At 38.1% G+C, this 18692-nt stretch overlaps 2 protein-coding genes across 7 annotated transcripts in view; one reads left to right on the forward strand and one right to left on the reverse strand.

Moving 5' to 3' along the window:
- Window positions 1–18692, forward strand: part of CCNDBP1 (cyclin D1 binding protein 1) — a 507674-nt gene that overhangs the window by 347742 nt on the left and 141240 nt on the right. The window lies entirely within an intron of this gene.
- The window catches only part of UBR1 (ubiquitin protein ligase E3 component n-recognin 1), a 153650-nt gene that overhangs the window by 78579 nt on the left and 56379 nt on the right, over window positions 1–18692 (reverse strand). For all 6 annotated transcript variants that reach the window (XR_007727652.1, XM_050799353.1, XM_050799352.1 and 3 more), the window contains 9 exons: window positions 15590–15689; window positions 14316–14444; window positions 10274–10454; window positions 7899–7960; window positions 7500–7610; window positions 6265–6330; window positions 5911–6012; window positions 3177–3240; window positions 550–674 (listed from right to left, as the gene is read on the reverse strand). Coding sequence is in view for 5 of the 6 variants with exons in the window: in XM_050799353.1 (XP_050655310.1) it covers window positions 550–674; window positions 3177–3240; window positions 5911–6012; window positions 6265–6330; window positions 7500–7610; window positions 7899–7960; window positions 10274–10454; window positions 14316–14444; window positions 15590–15689 (940 nt within the window). In the remaining variant the exon portion in view is untranslated. The remainder of the gene's footprint in view (window positions 1–549; window positions 675–3176; window positions 3241–5910; window positions 6013–6264; window positions 6331–7499; window positions 7611–7898; window positions 7961–10273; window positions 10455–14315; window positions 14445–15589; window positions 15690–18692) is intronic.

Genomic DNA, 18692 nt, shown 5'->3' on the forward strand with positions numbered 1-18692 from the left:
AAACCAAGGCCAAGCTTCTCACCAGTCATTCCCAGACAATGAGCAAGGCAGAGGTACTCATGCAGGCTCATTCTGGGAGACATGGGAAGGCATAGATGGAAAGTCCATTGAAGCCCAGCAGTCTGGGATGCTTCTATTTAACTTTCCTTCCCTATTTAACTTTCACTGGGAATCAGATTTGCATCAGAATCTGATGGCTCCCCTTTTCATTCCCAGATCCCTCACCATTGTCTTTAATAAAAATCTTAATGTTTTGTCACAAGACCTGCTTCTCAGAAGACCCAGATTAACACACCACCCAGTTTCAGTATCTCAGGAAGTTCCCTTTTTTCCTCTAGAGTAATCTTTATTTTAAAGTAAACAAAAAGTAAAGGAGTTTCTCCCAGAATTAAAATTTATACCACTGAAGGATGAAGGTGATTGGTTTACACCTATAAGGTAATAATATAGGACTTTTTGCCTAAAATTTTGAAGTAGTTTCCAATTAAAGAAAAAGAAAAATCTACCCCATCTTGAGGTAAATAGAGATAAAACCAAAATCAGACTTACATTCTCAGGTAAATTTTTGGCAATGGCACTGTGTGGCATAGGTTCAATGCAAAGCAAGTGAATAATTTCTCTCATTGTGACCTCTTCTTTGGTCACATTTCCCACTCCAGGTACATAACGCTCACCTAGTTCAAACAATTTAAAACAAAAAAAAGTAGAATAATTGTTTTCTATTTAAATTTCTCCCCATCAGAAGCACTTACACACAGAACATTGCATTAAATTAAGTCTGTGAGAGAGGGGCAAGAGTTATTTGAATGTGTTCTCGCATCTGAACAAGAATCTATGTTGAAAGACAGAGGCAGAAAACTGTGACCTGAAGGAGAATCCAGGCCTTGTCTTAGCTTACTTAGACACATACACACAAACACATATACATATACATACACACACACATACTCACACATTATAAACAAGGCCCCTCAAATAAATTAGCATGTGTTTCTAACCCAGAATACATGGCTGATGGCATCTGAATGAGCAGTGGCCATCACTGAATAGCTTTTCTTTCAAGATCTTTCTCAATTTTGTCTCTACCTGTTATTTAACAAAGAACAAAGTGAAAACTGAAAAACAAAATACTTTAAAATGTCTTTATGTGTTAAATGACAAAACAGTAATACGTATTAAGAATGACTGGTGTTGTGAAAATGCCCACAAGGTCAGATTTCCATTTTGCATCACAATAAACTGCCAAATGAAGAGAGAAAATAGCTAAAATAAGTATGAGAACTCCACTGGTGTCAACAGCATCTAATTCCCATTGCCTTAAGAAAGCTTACCATATCTGGCCTTATGTCACCACTAATTTTCAACACTACAGTATCTGTACGAAGTCCTATGATATCTACAATAGGGTTACAAAGAAACCCCTTGCCTAAGAGATTTGATGAATTCTACAAATTTGCCAAAGAAAGACTTTTTGTCAAGTGAATTCGTTTCCAACACATTCATTCCTCTTTACATTTGTAAAGCATTTTGTAATTTTCATAACTTTTCACCAAAAACAGTATCCCCTAGAATTTTAGTGCTAGAAGATACCTTAGAGATCATGTAGGTTACCTCCACATTTTACAAATCAGGAATCTGAGGCCCAAAGAATGCAACTGCATGCTCTTGAAAGCTGGTAGCAAGGCCAAGACTAGAGCTCCTGATTTTAAATCCAAATATTTTTCTGTTTCTTAATGATTTTCCACTATAGATCAGAAATATAATTTTTTAAACAAAACTGTTAACTCCTGAAAGTAACAAACTTACACTCAGGAACAGAGCAAGTATTAACTAAAAATCAAATCACAAGAAAAAAAACAATAAATTTGGGCAAACACAATAATAGTAAAATAACGGTAGGAATAATAAAACAGTAAAAATAAAACAGCAAAATTATACTACAATATTAGAAATTCTTCATATAGTACTCAAAGGACAAATGTAAAAATTTCCCTTGAGTTTTCATAATTTGAAAAAGTATATAATCAATTTTAAAATCTTTTACACATTCTTAATTTGCCCATTTTTTTCCCATCTGCTTCTAACTGGCATATTCTGGACAGGAAGAGTTAGTAGCCTGGAAGGTTTAAGTCTCACTCAGCAATAAAGGCTTACTACCCTTTCTGCTGAAACATGTAGCTAGTCTAGCAACTAGCTCTCTGACAAACAGTAAGTAAAACTGATCCCATGTTTACAGACTTACGTAACAGCTAGAATCCCCAGCTAAAGAACGATTCAAACCAAACAGCGTTTGGTGCAGTAAAGTAAATAACAAAAGCCAGAATAAGAAGTCAAGAACAAGATGATAGCCGGGCGCAGTGGCTCATGCCTGTAATCCCAGCACTTTAGGAGGCCAAGGAAGGTGGATCATGAGGTCAGGAGTTCAAGACCAGCCTGGCCAATATGGTGAAACCTTGTCTCTACTGAAAAAAAAAAAAAAAGTACAAAAATTGGCCAGGCATGGTGGCGCATGCCTGTGGTCCCAGCTACCCAGGATGCCGAGGCAGAAGAATCGCTTGAATCCAGGAGGCGGAGGTTGCAGTGAGTTGAGATCGCACCACTGCACTCCAGCCTGGGCAACAGAGCGAGACTGTCTCAAAAAAAACAAAAAAAAAGAACAAAATGATTGCAATGAATGTACCAGCTGGTAAAATCAACACAGACTATGACATAGCATATATTTGTACTTAATAGGTTAGAATGTAGTGTTTCTGCACCGAATATTTATATTAATCTCAACTGAATTATAAGACACATTTCTATGGGTCGATGTCATAACTTGATAGACATTATTTCTGGCAAGGAACACTCTTTTTCTTTTCTCTAAGTAACCTTAACAAAGCTAAGTATGACCAATATTTGCACAAAATTATTAAACAGAATGACACAATGAAAATATATTTTACTTAGACCTATAATATATATAAAAATTTTAACACTAAATGACCTCCAAATTAGTCAAAACATTTACAAATCAGGTACTGAAAAATAAAAATGTAAAATCTGTACTTTTGCAAAGGTGATTTTCTAAGTGCAGTATTTGAATAAGGAGTAAAATGATCAATTATAGTTCATATAAATGGTCTCTCTAAAAAGTAACCCATGTTCTATTTCAAAACATTGTGTTTTAATCTTACCCACAATATAGATGAGGACCTGAAGCATTTCTTCTATTAGTGTATTATATTGTTTAATCAAATCCTATAGAATCGAAAAACAGTAAATTAGTTATGCAAGAACCAAAAACCTCCATAAAACATGCATTTCTGGATGAGACTCATGGTCCATCCAGTCTAGTATTTTTTATCCAGTCTAGTATTTCTGTGTGTGTGTGTGCACAGCACAAATAGTTACAATCATTCCCTTTTTTGACATCAAATTCAACAATACCTGGCATATAATTGCCAAATACTGTCATCGTTTTCATTATCATTATCGCCCACATAGTCATAAATCAGCACACTAATACTAATCTTCGGCTCTTCCTCTATTATTTGCTGCCTTCTTACCTGGGTTAGTGAGAAAGTGCCCTCAAATAGACTCCCAACAGTTATATGGTGAGAGTATCCTTCTCTAACACATCCCTCATTTAAACACTATTAAATCAGATACTGATTTTCACTAAGTATAAAACAACTAAAAATTAGCTCTGCAGTTTATATCCTATTCATGTTAGCCCTTTGCAAGTAACTTCTATTTTTTTCATTTAAAAAAATTTTTTGGCCAGGTGCAGTGGCATGTGCCACTGCTCCCGGCTCTCCTAGAGTTCTTTAATTCTTGAATTTGATTTAGAAATTGTATACGAATTATATAGAATTGTATAGCCAGGCGTGGTGGTGCATGCCTGTAATCCCAGCACTTTGGGAGGCCAAGGAATATGGATCACAAGGTCAGGACTTTGAGACCAGCCTGACCAACATCATGAAACCTTGTCTCTACTGAAAATAGAAAAATTAGCTGGGTGTGGTGGCACACGCCTCTAATCCCAGCTACTCAGGAGGCTGAGGCAGGAGAATCACTTGAACCCAGGAGGTGGAGGTTGTAGTGAGCTAAGATCGAGCCACTGCACTCCAGCCTGGGCGACAGAGTGAGACTCCGTCTCAAAAAAAAAAATTATATATTTATTTATTATTTTTCCAAATAAATTTTACTAGCAGGAGTAACTTCTAATTTGAAAGAATAAAATAACGTGATTTCATGAATTCAAAGTAGTTAAGGGCTACTTTATAGGTTGGTACTTCAAATGTTCAAACAATAAAGATGCGGCCAGGCACGGTGGCTCACGCCTATAATCCCAGCAATTTGAGAGGCCAGGGCAAGCAGATCACTTGAGCTCAGGAGTTTGAGACCAGCCTGGTCAACATGGTGAAACCTTAACTCCACTAAAAATACAAAAACTTGGCCAGATGCAGTGGCTCACACCTGTAATCCCAGCACTTTGGAAGGCTGAGGCAGGTGGATCACGAGGTCAGGAGTTTGAGACCAGCCTGGCCAACATGGTGAAACCCCATCTCTACTAAAATACAAACATTAGCTGGGCATGGTGGCGCATGCCTGTAATCCCAGCGACTGGGGAGGCTGAGGCAGGAGAATGGCTTGAACCCAGGAGGCGGAGGTTGCAGTGAGCCGATTGTGCCACTGCACTCCTGGGTGACAGAGCAAGACTCCATCACAAAAAAAAAAAAAAAAAAAAAAAAAATTAGCTGGGCATGGTTGCTCATCCCTGTAGGCCCAGCTACTCAGGAAGCTGAGGCAAGAAAATCACTAGAATGGGAGGCAAAGGTTGCTTTGAGACAAGATCGAGCCACTGCACTCCAGCCTGGGTGACAGAGTGAGACTCTGTCTCAAAAACAAATAATAAATAAATAAAATAAAATTTGTATATTACCTCTGAGACAACAAAGATAAAAATTACCAATGTCATTATAGATGTACATAAATAGGACTTAAATAGGACTTTTTTCTGAGAGCAATTTGACAACATGTATTAACAGCCTTAAGAAAAACATGTTGTTGGCCAGGCACAGTGGCTCACACCTGTAATCCCAGCACTTTGAGAGGCCAGGGCGGGCGGATCACCCGAGGTCAGAAGTTCGAGACCAGCCTGGCCAACATGGAGAAACCTATCTCTACTAAAAATACAAAATTAGCCGGGCATGGTGGTGCATGCCTGTAATCCCAGGTATTTGGGAGGCTGAGGCAAGAGAATCGCTTGAACCCGGCGGGGGCAGAGGTTGTGGTGAGCCAAGAACGCGCCATTGCACTCCAGCCTGGGCAACAAGAGCAAAACTCCATCTCAAAAAAAAAAAAGGAAAGAAAAACATGTCATTTTATCTACCAAATCCACTTCTAAAAATGTGTCTTAACAAAACAGAGAAGTATTTAAATACTGAGCTACAAATGTTTATAAGACCAACCAACTAGGAAGACCTCTTCAGTAATAGACTTCAAAGTATAATGCATCATATAGTGCAATCCTATATAGTTACCAAAATTGATATAATTGTATATTTATTTCATGACAAGAAAAAAAAACTGCACAATATGTTGTTAAGCATAGGAAGCAGATTACAAAACAGCACAGACAGAATGATACAATTTTTGCTTTAAAAACAAGCAAGACACAAACTTTAAAAGTGATCATTTCTAGGAAGCAGTGTTTTTCATGTGATTTTTTGTTAATCTACATATTCTAATTTTTCTAGATTAAAAAGATTATATCTGTGCATATATATGTCTGCCATATGTATACATGTCATTTCAGGAGGTATGGTTAAGAAATAACTTAAAATATGGCTAAATATGACTGAAATAAAATATGACTAAAATAGCAACAATATGTTCTTTAAAATTAATTTACAGGTTGTGTACCTGGTCTTTTGTAGATAGGGTCTTGTTAAAAGCCTCGGCAAGTTCATACCTCTGAAGTACCAATAACAAGAACTTATTGGGATCCATTAAAGATGCACCAATCTGTGAAATAAATACAGTATCACATTTCTTGTGTATTATATGGAGAAACATTTTGTCTTATGTAGGACTGTCAAAAATTATAAAGTAAGTTTGCAGAAGATAATGTAGTAGTCCCTTCTATTTCTATGTGTCATATTCAGTTTAACGGTGAGAGTGTTTTAAGTTAAAAATTATTAGATTATCTTCTCTTATTAGAAAGAATTCAAGAAGGAAGATGAAGACACAAATATCAGAAACAATTTAAATAGGTACCTGAAGCATGATGATATCTTTATCATACATTTCTTCTCTGCATTTAACGTCTTGGTAATAAAACACCTATAAAGTAATAGGTAGAATAAATGCTGAAAGAATTATTTTATTTCAAGCAAAATTCTCAAGAAAACCTATCCTTTAAACTTTCTCTAAGCTAGAAACCCCTAAAAAATCCTTAGTGGCAAAAAATAAGTTGCAAATCTATGAATCATTTAAAAGGACTTGTGAGGATGAAGTGAAGAAATATGGCATGAAATCACTTCGGAGTTAAAAATGTTCTATATTAGTTATTACTCTCACGTATAACAAGGGAATTTATTTTCCCTAAGTTTAAAATACCTACTTCAATAAAAATACACCAATTTCTACACTCAATCATAACACCATTTTTCTTTTCTTTTTTTTTTTTTTAAAATTTAATTTTAAGTTCCAGGATACACATGCAAGACGTGTAGGTTACATAGGTAAATGCATAATACCATTTTTCTTCCAAGTGATAACAAGACCTACCTCTCCACCTTTTAAGAAATGCAAGGCCGGGCTCAGTGGCTCATGCCTGTAATCCCAGCACTTTGGGAGGTTGAGATGAGTGGATCACCTGAGGTCAGGTGTTCAAGACCAGCCTGGCCAACATGGTGAAGCCCCATCTCTACTAAAAACACAAAACTAGCCAGGCATTGTGGTGCACGTGTGTAGTCCCAGCTATTTGGGAGGCTGAGGCATGAAAATCACTTGAACCCCGGAGGCAGAAGTTGTAGTGAGCCGAGATCACACCACTGCACTCCATAGCCTGGGCAACAGAGTGAGATTCTGTCTCAAAAAAAAAAAAAAGAAAGAAAGAAAAAGAAAAGCACTACTCCATATTTACTCCCAAATAGAAGAAAAAATTACAAAGTGGCCTTCAATTAAGACAGATGGTGGGAAGACTAAAGGCCTCTAAGTAAGGTAATTCTCAGAAAAGAACTATGTTAATGGGGAGGCCTCTGGTGTTACTACTGGCTCTCACCTAATTTATCACACAAGCATCCTAGTTTATAATTCAGATGGAATACACAGTAAACAGGATAGAAGAAATGTCTATATAGTTCTTAGAACATTCGTTTCTAAGAGTATATACAAGAGAATAGTAGCAAACACTTAGTAAAATCTAGGAACATAGGGTAAAATTATATAAGAGAAAAAAATTAGAAAATGAACACATTCATAAACATGAATAATAGGCGTTGCTGTACCTGACTAATAAGAGACAGTCCATTTCTTCGCCACATCTCAGCAACAACCTGGGCGACCAACACCAGACAACGTAAAGGATATTCCACTAGTACCTCTACTTGAAAGTCCTCCTGAAATAGAGTGAGGTCAATTTTATCATTTCTCACAGAGCCTGGACGTGTCTCCAAGATACGGCACTACATATTATTCAGTTTTCTCATGTGTAAAATGGAAGAACTTGATCTAGATGACCTCTAAGTCCCTGTGACTCAGATTACAATGTACTATATGAAGATGCAAAATTACTAAATGGGAATTATTCAGGTGGGTTTCCAAATATTACTTTCCTTCTCATCCATCACCCAAGAGGTATTCAGAAACAGAACATAAGCAAATCAATACTTAGTAGAATCACTTACAAAAGACACAAATTCATGTAGTCTTGAAACAGCACCCAGCCTGCTTAAACGTACATGAAGACCTAAAGTTAAAAAAAAAAGAGAAGATGAGAAAACAAACCCAATTTGTTAATCAGTTAACTCATCAAGTTTAGAAACTTGTGCGATTTGATTTGGCTGGGCGCGGTGGCTCATGCCTGTAACCTCAGCACTTTGGGAGGCTGAGGGGGGTGGATTCACCTGAGGTCAGGAGTTCAAGACCAGCCTGGCCCACATGGTTGAAAGCCCGTCTGTACAAAAATACAAAAATTAGCCGGGTCTGTAATCCTAGCTACTTGGGAGGCTGAGGCAGAAGATTCACTTGAACCTGTGAGGCGGAGGCTGCAGTGAGCCGAGATCATGCCACTGCACTTCAGCCTGGGTGACAGAGTGAGACTCCGTCTTGGGGAAAAAAAAAAAAAAAGAAGCAGAAGAAATTTGTGTGATTTAAACGTATGTTTACTGAGTTTAGAAGTGACACTCTAGAATGCAGACTACTGATCTCTAATTTTGAAACACAGAGTTACTAACATATTTAAAATCCTATACTGTGCAAGATGTGCTCATACCTTATACAAAAATAACAGTCTCTCAAGATATCTTTATTCTGCTTTTAGCCATGTATCGAAAGAAACGAAAATTAATCTAAGTATTTTTTAATAAAAATAGAAGCAATATAAAATCACATGACGTCAATTATGCCATATACAAGCATTAACTCAAAATGGATCAAAGACCTTAAACACAGGTTTAAATATAGGTGCTAAAACCAAAAAATAAAACTCATAGAAGAAAACATAGGGAAAGGCTTCATAACATTAGATTTGACAATGAGTTTTTTGGATATGACACCAAAAGCACAGGCAACAAAAGAAAAAAATAGATAAACTGGACTACAACAAAAACTCCTGTGTATCAAACGAGACCATCAACAGGGTAAAAAGGCAACCCACAGAATGGGAGAAAATATTTGTAAATCACATATCTGATAAACAGTTAATATCTAGAATTATATAAGTAACTCCAACTGAACAGCAAAATTAAACCCAATTTAAAAATGGGCAGAGCACTTGAATAGACAGTTCTCCAAAGAAGATATACAAATGGCCAACAAACATGTGAGAAGCTGATCAAAATCACAAAATCACTAATCACTAGGGACATGCAAATCAAAATCACACAAAATCACTTCATATCCATTAGAATGGTTATTATCTAGGGGAAAAAAAAAGGAAAAATAGCAAGTGTTGAAAGGATGTAGAGAAACTGGAATCCTAGTGCATGCTGGTGGGAACGTAAAATGGTACAGCCACTAAGGAAAACAATATGATGGTTCCTCAAAAAACTAAACATAGAATTACCAAATGATCCAGCAATTCCACATTTGGGTATATACCCAAAATACTGAAAGCAAAGACTTGCAGATACTTCTACATCCATGTTCACAACAGCACTATTCACAACAGCCAAAAGGCAGAAGTAACCCAAGTGTCCATCAATGGATAACTGGATGAACAAAATGTGGTATATCCATACAATGAAATATTATTCAGCCTTTAAAAAAAGGGAATTCTGACATGTATTGTGACATAAACCTGAGGACACTATGCTAGGTGAAATAAGCCAGTCACAAAAGGACAAATACTGTATAAGTCAACTTATAATAGGTACCTAGAGTAGTCAATGGGTAAGTATTGTTTAATAATAATAATATTATTCTATTTCAGTTTTGGCAGTTTCATTCTTAGAAGATAAAAAGCTTTTGGAGAAGGATGGTGGTGGTCGTTGTAGAAAATGTGAATATACTTAGTGCCACTGAACTGTACACTTAAAAATGGCTAAAATGATAAGCTTTATGTCATGTACATTTTCTTATCATTGATAATATAAATATATACACTTCAGTAAAGATATTTTTTAAAAACCCTGACGAATGGCCAATTTACATGGAAATGCAAATGATTAAGGAGAATCTATGATTTCTTCCTTTTAATGATAAAGAATGATAGAGATAACACACTAATGAAATTGGTCAGAGAGGAGGTTTAGAAACCAGCAACCAGATTTTATTATATTTAAATTTGGGTGGGAGGTGAATTACCACGTTAGTCCGTAAGTACACACTATAAGGATCCATAAGTCAACCCAGACAAAACAAAGCCCAGGTAAATAAGCATCTTTAAACAGGTGTTCTAGTGGCAGCTCCTTGAAGGGCAGTGACAGCCCTTAACTGTAGTATCTGACCTGAGCATGTCTGAACATACCGAGCACAGAACAAAAATAGAAATGATTCTACTAAATGAGTATCTAGAAACAAAGCTAATAGGTATATGCAAAAAGAAAAAACAAACACTCACCAGCAAGGGTCCTAGAGAGTGGCAGATGTATGCTTACAAGATCCTCAGATACTCTGTAGGACTTCGTTTCCAAACTATGTCCACACAATTGTACTATTGTCTTGCTACTAGATATGAAACTGGTACTGCACCTCATCACAGCTTTGTGACATTCTTTATAAGCCACAAGTAAGAGTTCTTCCTAAGAGGAAAATAAGAATACAAAAAGTTGACAAGTTGTCTACTTCAACACTCCTTTTTTCTTTTGAGACAGCCTGTCCTGTGGCCCAGGCTAGAGTACAATGGCGTAATCACAGCTCACTGCTCAACCTCCTGGGCTCAGTTACCTGAGGTAATTCTCCCACCTTAGCCTCCTGAGTAGCTGGGACTACAGGCACGTGCCACTATGCCCAATTTTTGTATTTTTTGTAGAGGCAGGGTCTCCGCATGTTGCCCAGGCTGGTTTTGAACTCCGGGGCTCAAGTGGTTTGCCTACCTTGACCTCCCAAAGTGCTAGCATTACAGGTGTGAGCCACCATGCCCAGCATAACATGCATCATTCAATAAATATTTACTAAATATGAGTGGAAAATTGTTCTATGTATTACTAAGTCTACCTCCACAGGATCTGCAAACTTGCAGGAAACATAAGATATACCCATATATGCACTTATAATCAAAGTAAAAAATAAGTACCATGTAAATAGTACAAACTAATTGCTCTAAGAGGGGGGAAAAAAGAACCACAAAGAACTGGGAAGACATATTTCTGAAAGCAGCTTCTGATGGGCCCTAAAAGAATATGCAGAATTTAAATATGAGGAAAGATAAGGAGAAGATGGCATTCTAAGCAGAGACATAGAATAAATAAAGACAAAAATAAGAGAAATACAACTCCTATTCAGGCAGTGGAGAATAAAGAGTAGATAAATGAAACAATTTATGGATGAAACAAAGCATTTGAACTGGAAATATGCCTTGGCACAGGCATGTGAATACACTGAGGGAGTCTGCAGTGTAATGAGGTAGTCAACACACTGCTTCAAGAAGAATAAATGTGGGTCATTGAAGATAATAGATTGGAGAGGATAAAGTTAGGAGATACAGAAACCAACAGGAAGATGACTATGAAGTAAAGTGCTAAGGATCTGAACTAGGATGGGGCCGTCACAACAAAAAAGAATGAACCCATAGAAAATGATTAGGATTATAAAATATATTTCGGATTAGGAAGAATAAAATCTGGGTGACTATAGCAGGAAGAGAGAAGTTAAAGACCATTCTTTTAAGACAGTGTTTCTATTTTTATCTTGAAAAAGGAACTCCATGGTCAAACAGATGATTTGGAAATGTCCCTCTCAGAAATCAGCATACTGACTAACTAAAGGGTTTTAGAAATTCATTAGTGGCTGGGCGTGGTGGCTCACGCCTGTAATCCTAGCACTTCGGGAGGCTGAGGCCCGCGGATCACGAGGTCAAGAGTTTGAGATCAGCCTGGCCAATAAGGTGAAACCCCATCTCTACTAAAAAATCCAAAAAAAATTAGCCGGCGTGGTGGCGCACACCTGTAGTCCCAGCTACTCGGAAGGCTGAAGCAGGAGAATTGCTTGAACCCAGAAGGCGGAGGTTGCAGTGAGCCAAGTTCGTGCCATCACACTCCAGCTTGGGTGACAGAGCGAGACTCCATCAAAAAAAGAATGAAAGAATGAAAGAACGAAGAACGAAAGAAAGAAAAGAAGAAAAGAAAAGAAAAAAGAAAAGAAAAGAAAGAAGGAAAGAAGGAAGGAAGGAAGGAAGGAAGGAAAAGAAAACAAAAGAAAGAAATTCAGTAGCTTTAAAAACAAAAAAACAAACAAACAAAAAACCCTCTTTTTGTTTAACCTAACATTTCTGATTCTTACATGAACCCAGAACACTTTTCCCTTCAAAACACCTGCTAACATTGAACATACAGAATATAGTGGCTCTGAGATTTCCTACATGGATGACTTTAATAGTAATGTCACTAATAAAACAAGGATAATCAAAATGAGAAAATACAAGTTGGAAGTAGAAGGAAATGATGACAGGTCCATTTAAAATAGTCTGAGTTTGAGGCCAGGTGTGATGGCTCATGCCTATAATTCTAGCACTGTGGGAGGCCAAAGAAAGAGAATCACTTGAAGTCAGGAGTTTGAGACTAGCCTGGGCAACATAGAGAGACCTCGTCTCTGCAAAAAATAGGAAAAAATTAGCTAGGTGTGGTGGCATGTGCCTGCAGTCCCAGCTACTTCGGAGGCTAAGGTGGGAGGATCACATGAGCCTAGGAGGTCAAGGCTGCAGTGAGCCATGATAGCGCCACTGTACTCCAGCCTGGGTGACAGAGTAAGACCTTGTCTCACACACACACACACACGTACACACATGTAAGATCTAAACAAGAATGTCTGGCCCACAAACAGAAGTGACACTGTAGCTTAGGAAAGTCATCCCTATGAACTTTTAACTAAGTGGTAGAAATACAAGAGAAGAGAAAAGAATGTAAGATATACACACATACATTCATATCATCAAAGTAAAAAAATTTTAAGTACCATGTAAATGGGACAAACTAATTGCCCTAAGATGGCAAAGAAAAGAATCACAAACGATTAGGAAGACATATTTGTGAAAACATATTTCTGTAAGAAAGGGAAGAGAATATTGGGGAATGTCTCATTTAGCAGGCAGAAGGCACCAGAAAAAAGGCAATCATTGACCGAAATAGATAATCGATAATGTATTAGGATAATGCATGTTTGTGAAAACCAGACGGAAAGTTTCAAGAAGATGAAAGTACTCAAGAAAATACAATGCTGCAGACAATTCAAGGAATATGGAAACTAAGGAAAGACCCCTGAATTTGGTTACCAAATGGATCCTCTGAGATTTTTTTCTAAATGCAGTTCTTGTCAATTGCTAAGGGCAGAACCCAGACTGTAAAGAAGTGTTAGGAGCTACAAGTGAAGATACTAAATGTAGATTACTTCAGAAGGTTTGGAAGAAGTCAAGATGAAAACACACACCTTTGCTTCATCATCTAACAATTGTGCATGCCCTCCATAAAAGTGAGCGAAGCCAAAAAATACGTGCTGTGCTTGCTGGACAGTATTTCCTGTGGTGATTGTACTAAAAAGCTACAGTGCTAGACTAAAGTCTACCACATCTGTTGAGTATGGCTGCCACTCTGAACCTGTGATCAATTGCTGGTGGTGAAGCAGAAGAGACTATAGTTCACAGGCGTGCAAACGCAAGAAAGGAGGCTTATGTTATCGTTGTTTTTAAAAATAAGGGAGTCCTGTGTGTTTACAGACAGTTGACTAAAAGAGTAGGAAACACAAGTCCGGATAATTCAGGAAGCTAACTCCAGGAAAAAGCAATAATAAGTTAGAACCAACAGCCTAGGTAAAGGCATTAGACTTAGAAAGAGACAAAAAGGAAAAGACCAATAGTGAAGACACAGAAAAATTTAGTCACTGAATAGGTTATGGTAACAGATACAGAGAAACCGGAGATGATGAGGGAATTTAACTTAGATAATGGCAATTTTCTCAGAAAATAAATAAATGAGGTCATCATTCTTAAAGGGAATCTAGGGTGGGATTATATAAAGACGGTTATAGTCTAAAATTGCTACTTAAGGAAATACATTAGTTCTATTTTTTGAAACGAACACATATAACAAAGCTCTTGAATGAATAATCTACCCCTCTCCATTCTTGGAGTATTTAAAAGTCTAATATGGTTCTAATTATATTATTATGCATATATATGCATTTTCCAGGGAATAAACATGTGTATAAATACATATATACACATATTTAAACCCTGCTATTCCCCAAAATAAGCAAAACTGCCATAAGGCACATTTTCTACTCAAGTATATACAGTTTCTTCCTAAATTTAAAAAGACAAATTCAAATATGTAAAAAACTACTACAAATAATAAACACTTTACATCAAGGAAACTGTAACATATAACTATACTATTAATAATTACTAAGAACTTAAAAAGGCACTGATCCTACTAACAAATTTCACTTACATCACAAGCACACCACTCTTGGAACATGAGTAAAATATTCTTCAATTGCATCTGTATAGCAATGGCAGCCTCCCAATCAGGATCCACTTCAATGTGTTGCCCAACCTGTCTTCGGATTTCTTCCATACCCTGCAATTAAAAGTTGGTCAACATATACCTATTTGAGCCCTCTCTCTTTGCTCTGCTCTTAGCAAAATATAAAACTGTCAGGATTCATAACATTTTTAAATGGTTGTTACACTGGGTCAGAATGCATGGATTCAAATCCTAGCTCACAGATATATATGCTCAGGGCTAGAACACTAGCTGCAAAGCACAGCTCTGTCTGGTATCTCTAGCTGTGTGACCCTGGGCAAATTATTTCTAAGCTTGGTTACTAAATGGATCCTTTGAGATTTTTCTCTAAATGCAGTTCTTGTCAATTGATAAGGGCATAAGTCAGATTCTAAAGCAGTATTAGAAGCTAAAAAAAAAAAAAAGTATTAGAAGCTAACAAGTGAAGATATTAAATGTAGATGAATTCAGAAGGTTTAGGACATGTCAAGATGAAAACAGGCACCTTAACCTCATCACCCAACAACTGTGCATGCTTTCCATAAGGGTGAGGGAGCCAAAAAAAAATGTGTTGTGCTTGCTGCACATGCAAGTAACCCTTCCATGTAAAATGAGAATATTAATAGTAACTACTTAATAAGATTGCTATAAGGCTCAAAAGAGACCATGCATGAAAAGTGCTTACTACACATTTATCACATGGTAAGTATTCAGTAAACATTAATAGAAGTAGCAATAGTAGGCCGGGCATAGTGGCTCACGCCTGTAATCCCAGCACTTTGGGAGGCAGAGGCAGATGGATCATGAGGTCAAGAGATCGAGACCATCCTGGCCAACATGGTGAAACCCCATCTCTACTAAAAATACAAAAATTAGCCGGGTGTGGTGGCAGGCACCTGTAGTCCCAGCTACTCGGGAGGCTGAGGCAGGAGAATCACTTGAACTCAGAAGGCGGAGGTTGCAGAGAGCCGCGATCGCGCCACTGCACTCCAGCCTGGCGACAGAGCGAGACTCTGTCTTCAAAAAAAAAAAAAGTAGCAACAGTAAACTAAGGTGTATAAAAGGATCTATCAAAACAGGATGAATGAGTCAATGTTTAAATCTTGTTTCTACTTTGCTAAATTCTTTCTTGTATTAAAACCAAAATCTGCTTTCAAAAGACTGGGGTTAAATTTTTAAAAATAAATTTATCTTACTGATGTACAGAAAAATGATCATACCTGCATACAGGTAAGAATCTTCAAAAAAGATCGAAAACCTTCAAGGAACTGCATTCTTAATCTTTCTGTCCATATTGTGGGTTTGCTGATCAGGATATACCTATCGTTTCAAGAAAGAAAGAAAGATTTCACTTCTCTATTTTGAGATAATTTTAAGGTTCTCAGGGTTATAGACGATGTTGATTTATAAAAATTATGGATTCTAATTTCTCACAATAATTAGAAGATCTGAGTAGAGCTAAAATTATTTATTCTGCCTTATTTTAAATACAACCAGTAAAACATGAATGCTTTAGAAGAGGCAAATATCAAGCTAAACCTGACTTCATACACTACATTCTCAGAGGTTAGTCTGATTAAGTGAACCTAGAACTGACCAAGCCTGTCACAGCTAACTCTGGACAACCACAGTACAGATTCCCTAGAACTGTGCACACCCATCACCCAAAGGGCCAGCTGAAATTCTTTCAGCCTCAGGAAATTTGGAACAGATTTTCTACCTCCAGTGTTTCATAACCCACAACTCGGAAGAAGGATGTAAGTACCTGTCATCTTGACTTGCACATCAGGATGTACTAGTTTCAAGAGATAAACTCATTTTAGCCTATAATTTGTATGATCAATATTTCTTTTGGCTATAAAGACAATGACTGGTTTCATATACAACAGGAACAATGTTTATCATGAAATGAGTTGTCAGGAAGTAATTATTAACAAGTATTAAACACTATTTTGCACTTGACCAATGAGAATAAATTCCTGTTATATTGCAGGTATTGGGAACATAAACATGGACACACCTGTCCTGAAGTTCATAGTATAGTGGGAAAAACAGATATATATAGTAGACAGAAATTCAATGTTAAACACTAAAATAATATATAAAAGAAGTAATGTATGGCTCATGCCTGTAATCCCAGTACTTTGGGAGGCCGAGGCAGGCGGATCATGAGGTCAGGAAATTGAGACCATCCTGGCTAACACGGTGAAACCCCGTCTCTACTAAAAACACAAAAAATTAGCCAGGTGTGGTGGTGGGTGCCTGTAGTCCCAGCTACTCGGGAGGCTGAGGCAGGAGAATGGCGTGAACCCAGGAGGCAAGCTTGCAGTGAGCCGAGATCATGCCACTGCACTCCAGCCTGGGAGACATAGCGACACTCCATCTCAAAATAAAAAAAAAAAGAAAAAGAAGTAATGGAGGTACATAAAGACAAAGCAACAAAGAAAATATATTTTTTTGAACTGTAAAGATAGGATTGTGGTTTAATTTTTCTCACTCTTTAGATACCCATTAATATGTAAATGTACATTAAAAATACAATCATCAAAGAAACTTAGCAAAGATTTAATTCAAATACACGAATTACCATCTAAATCTTTCCTTTAAAGTAAAAGATAAAAAAGATTAAAGTTTAAAATCTGTCACACTGAACAAACGGCATTCATGTTTCATTGCTTTCTAGAGCATTACTACTCAGAGTGTGGTCCACTAACCAGCAGCATCAGCCTCACCTGAGTACTCTTTAGAGATGCAAAATCTTGGGCTCTAATCAGACCTGCTGAATCAGACCTCCCCCTGCCCCCATATTTTTTTAAAGTTGACTTTACTCTGTTGCCCAGGTTGGAGTGCAATGGTGCGATCATAGCTCACCACAACTTCAAACTCTCGGGCTCAAGTAATCCTCCTGCCTCAGCCTCCCTAGTAGCAAGACTACAGGCACGTGCCACCAAACCTGGCTAATTTTATTTTTTGTAGAGACAAAGTCTCACTATGTTGCCCAGGCTGGTTGCAATCTCCTGGCCTCAAGTAATCCTCCCGCCTCAGCCTTCCAAAGCACATGAGTCAACACAATCAGCCCTAGAATCTGAATTTAAGGAAGCTCCCCAGATAATCTGCTTCTGCACAGCAAAGGAAACTATCAACACAGTGAAGAGACAACCAATAGAATGGGAGAAAATTTTTGCAAACTATACATCTGACAAAGGCCTAATAGCCAGCATCTATAAGGAATATAAACAAATTTACGAAAAAAAAAAAAATTAGTAAGTGAGGCTGGGCGTGGTGGCTCACTCCTGTAATCCCAGCACTTTGGGAGGCCAAGGTGGGCAGATTGCCTGAGCTCAGGAGTTCAAGACCACCCTGGGCAACATGGTAAAACCCCATCTCCACTAAAATATCTCTACTAAAATACAAAAAATTAGCCAGGCATGGCGGTATGCGCCTGTATTCCCAGCTACTCGGGAGGCTGAGGCAGGAGAATCACTTGAACCCAGGAGGCTGAGGTTGCAGGGAGCTGAGATGGCGCTACTGCATTCCAGCCTGGGTGACAGAGCAAGACTCTGTCTCAAAAAATAAAAATTAGGCCGGGCGTGGTGGCTCAAGCCTGTAATCCCAGCACAGCACTTTGGGAGGCCGAGACGGGCGGATCACAAGGTCAGGAGATTGAGACCATCCTGGCTAACATGGTGAAACCCCGTCTCTACTACAAAAATACAAAAAACTAGCCGGGCGAGGTGGCGGGTGCCTGTAGTCCCAGCTACTAGGGAGGCTGAGGCAGGAGAATGGCGTGAACCCGGGAGGTGGAGCTTGCAGTGAGCTGAGATCCGGCCACTGCACTCCAGCTTGGGCGACAGAGCGAGACTCCGTCTCAAAAAAATAAATAAATAAATAAAATAAATAAATAATAAATAAAATTAAAATTAAAATCAAAAAAACGGGGGAGGCCGGGCGCAGTGGCTCACGCCTGTAATCCCAGCACTTTGGGAGGCCGAGGCAGGAGGATCACGAGGTCAGGATATCGAAACCATCCTGGCGAACATGGCGAAACCCCATCTCTACTAAAAATACAAAAAAATTAGCTGGGTGTGGTGGCGGGCGCCTGTAGTCCCAGCTTCTAAGGAGGCTGAGGCAGGAGAATGGCGTGAACCCAGGAGGCGGCAGAGCTTGCAGTGAGCGGAGATCGCGCCACTGCACTCCAGCCTGGGCGACAGAGCAAGACTCTGTCTCAAAAGAAAAAAAAAAAGGTGGGGGAGCAAAGGATAGGAATAGAATAGACACTTTTCGAAAGAAGACATACATGCTGCCAACAATCACATTAAATAA

Source organism: Macaca thibetana, chromosome 7 (assembly GCF_024542745.1).
Source record: "Macaca thibetana thibetana isolate TM-01 chromosome 7, ASM2454274v1, whole genome shotgun sequence".
Classification (NCBI taxonomy): domain Eukaryota; kingdom Metazoa; phylum Chordata; class Mammalia; order Primates; family Cercopithecidae; genus Macaca; species Macaca thibetana.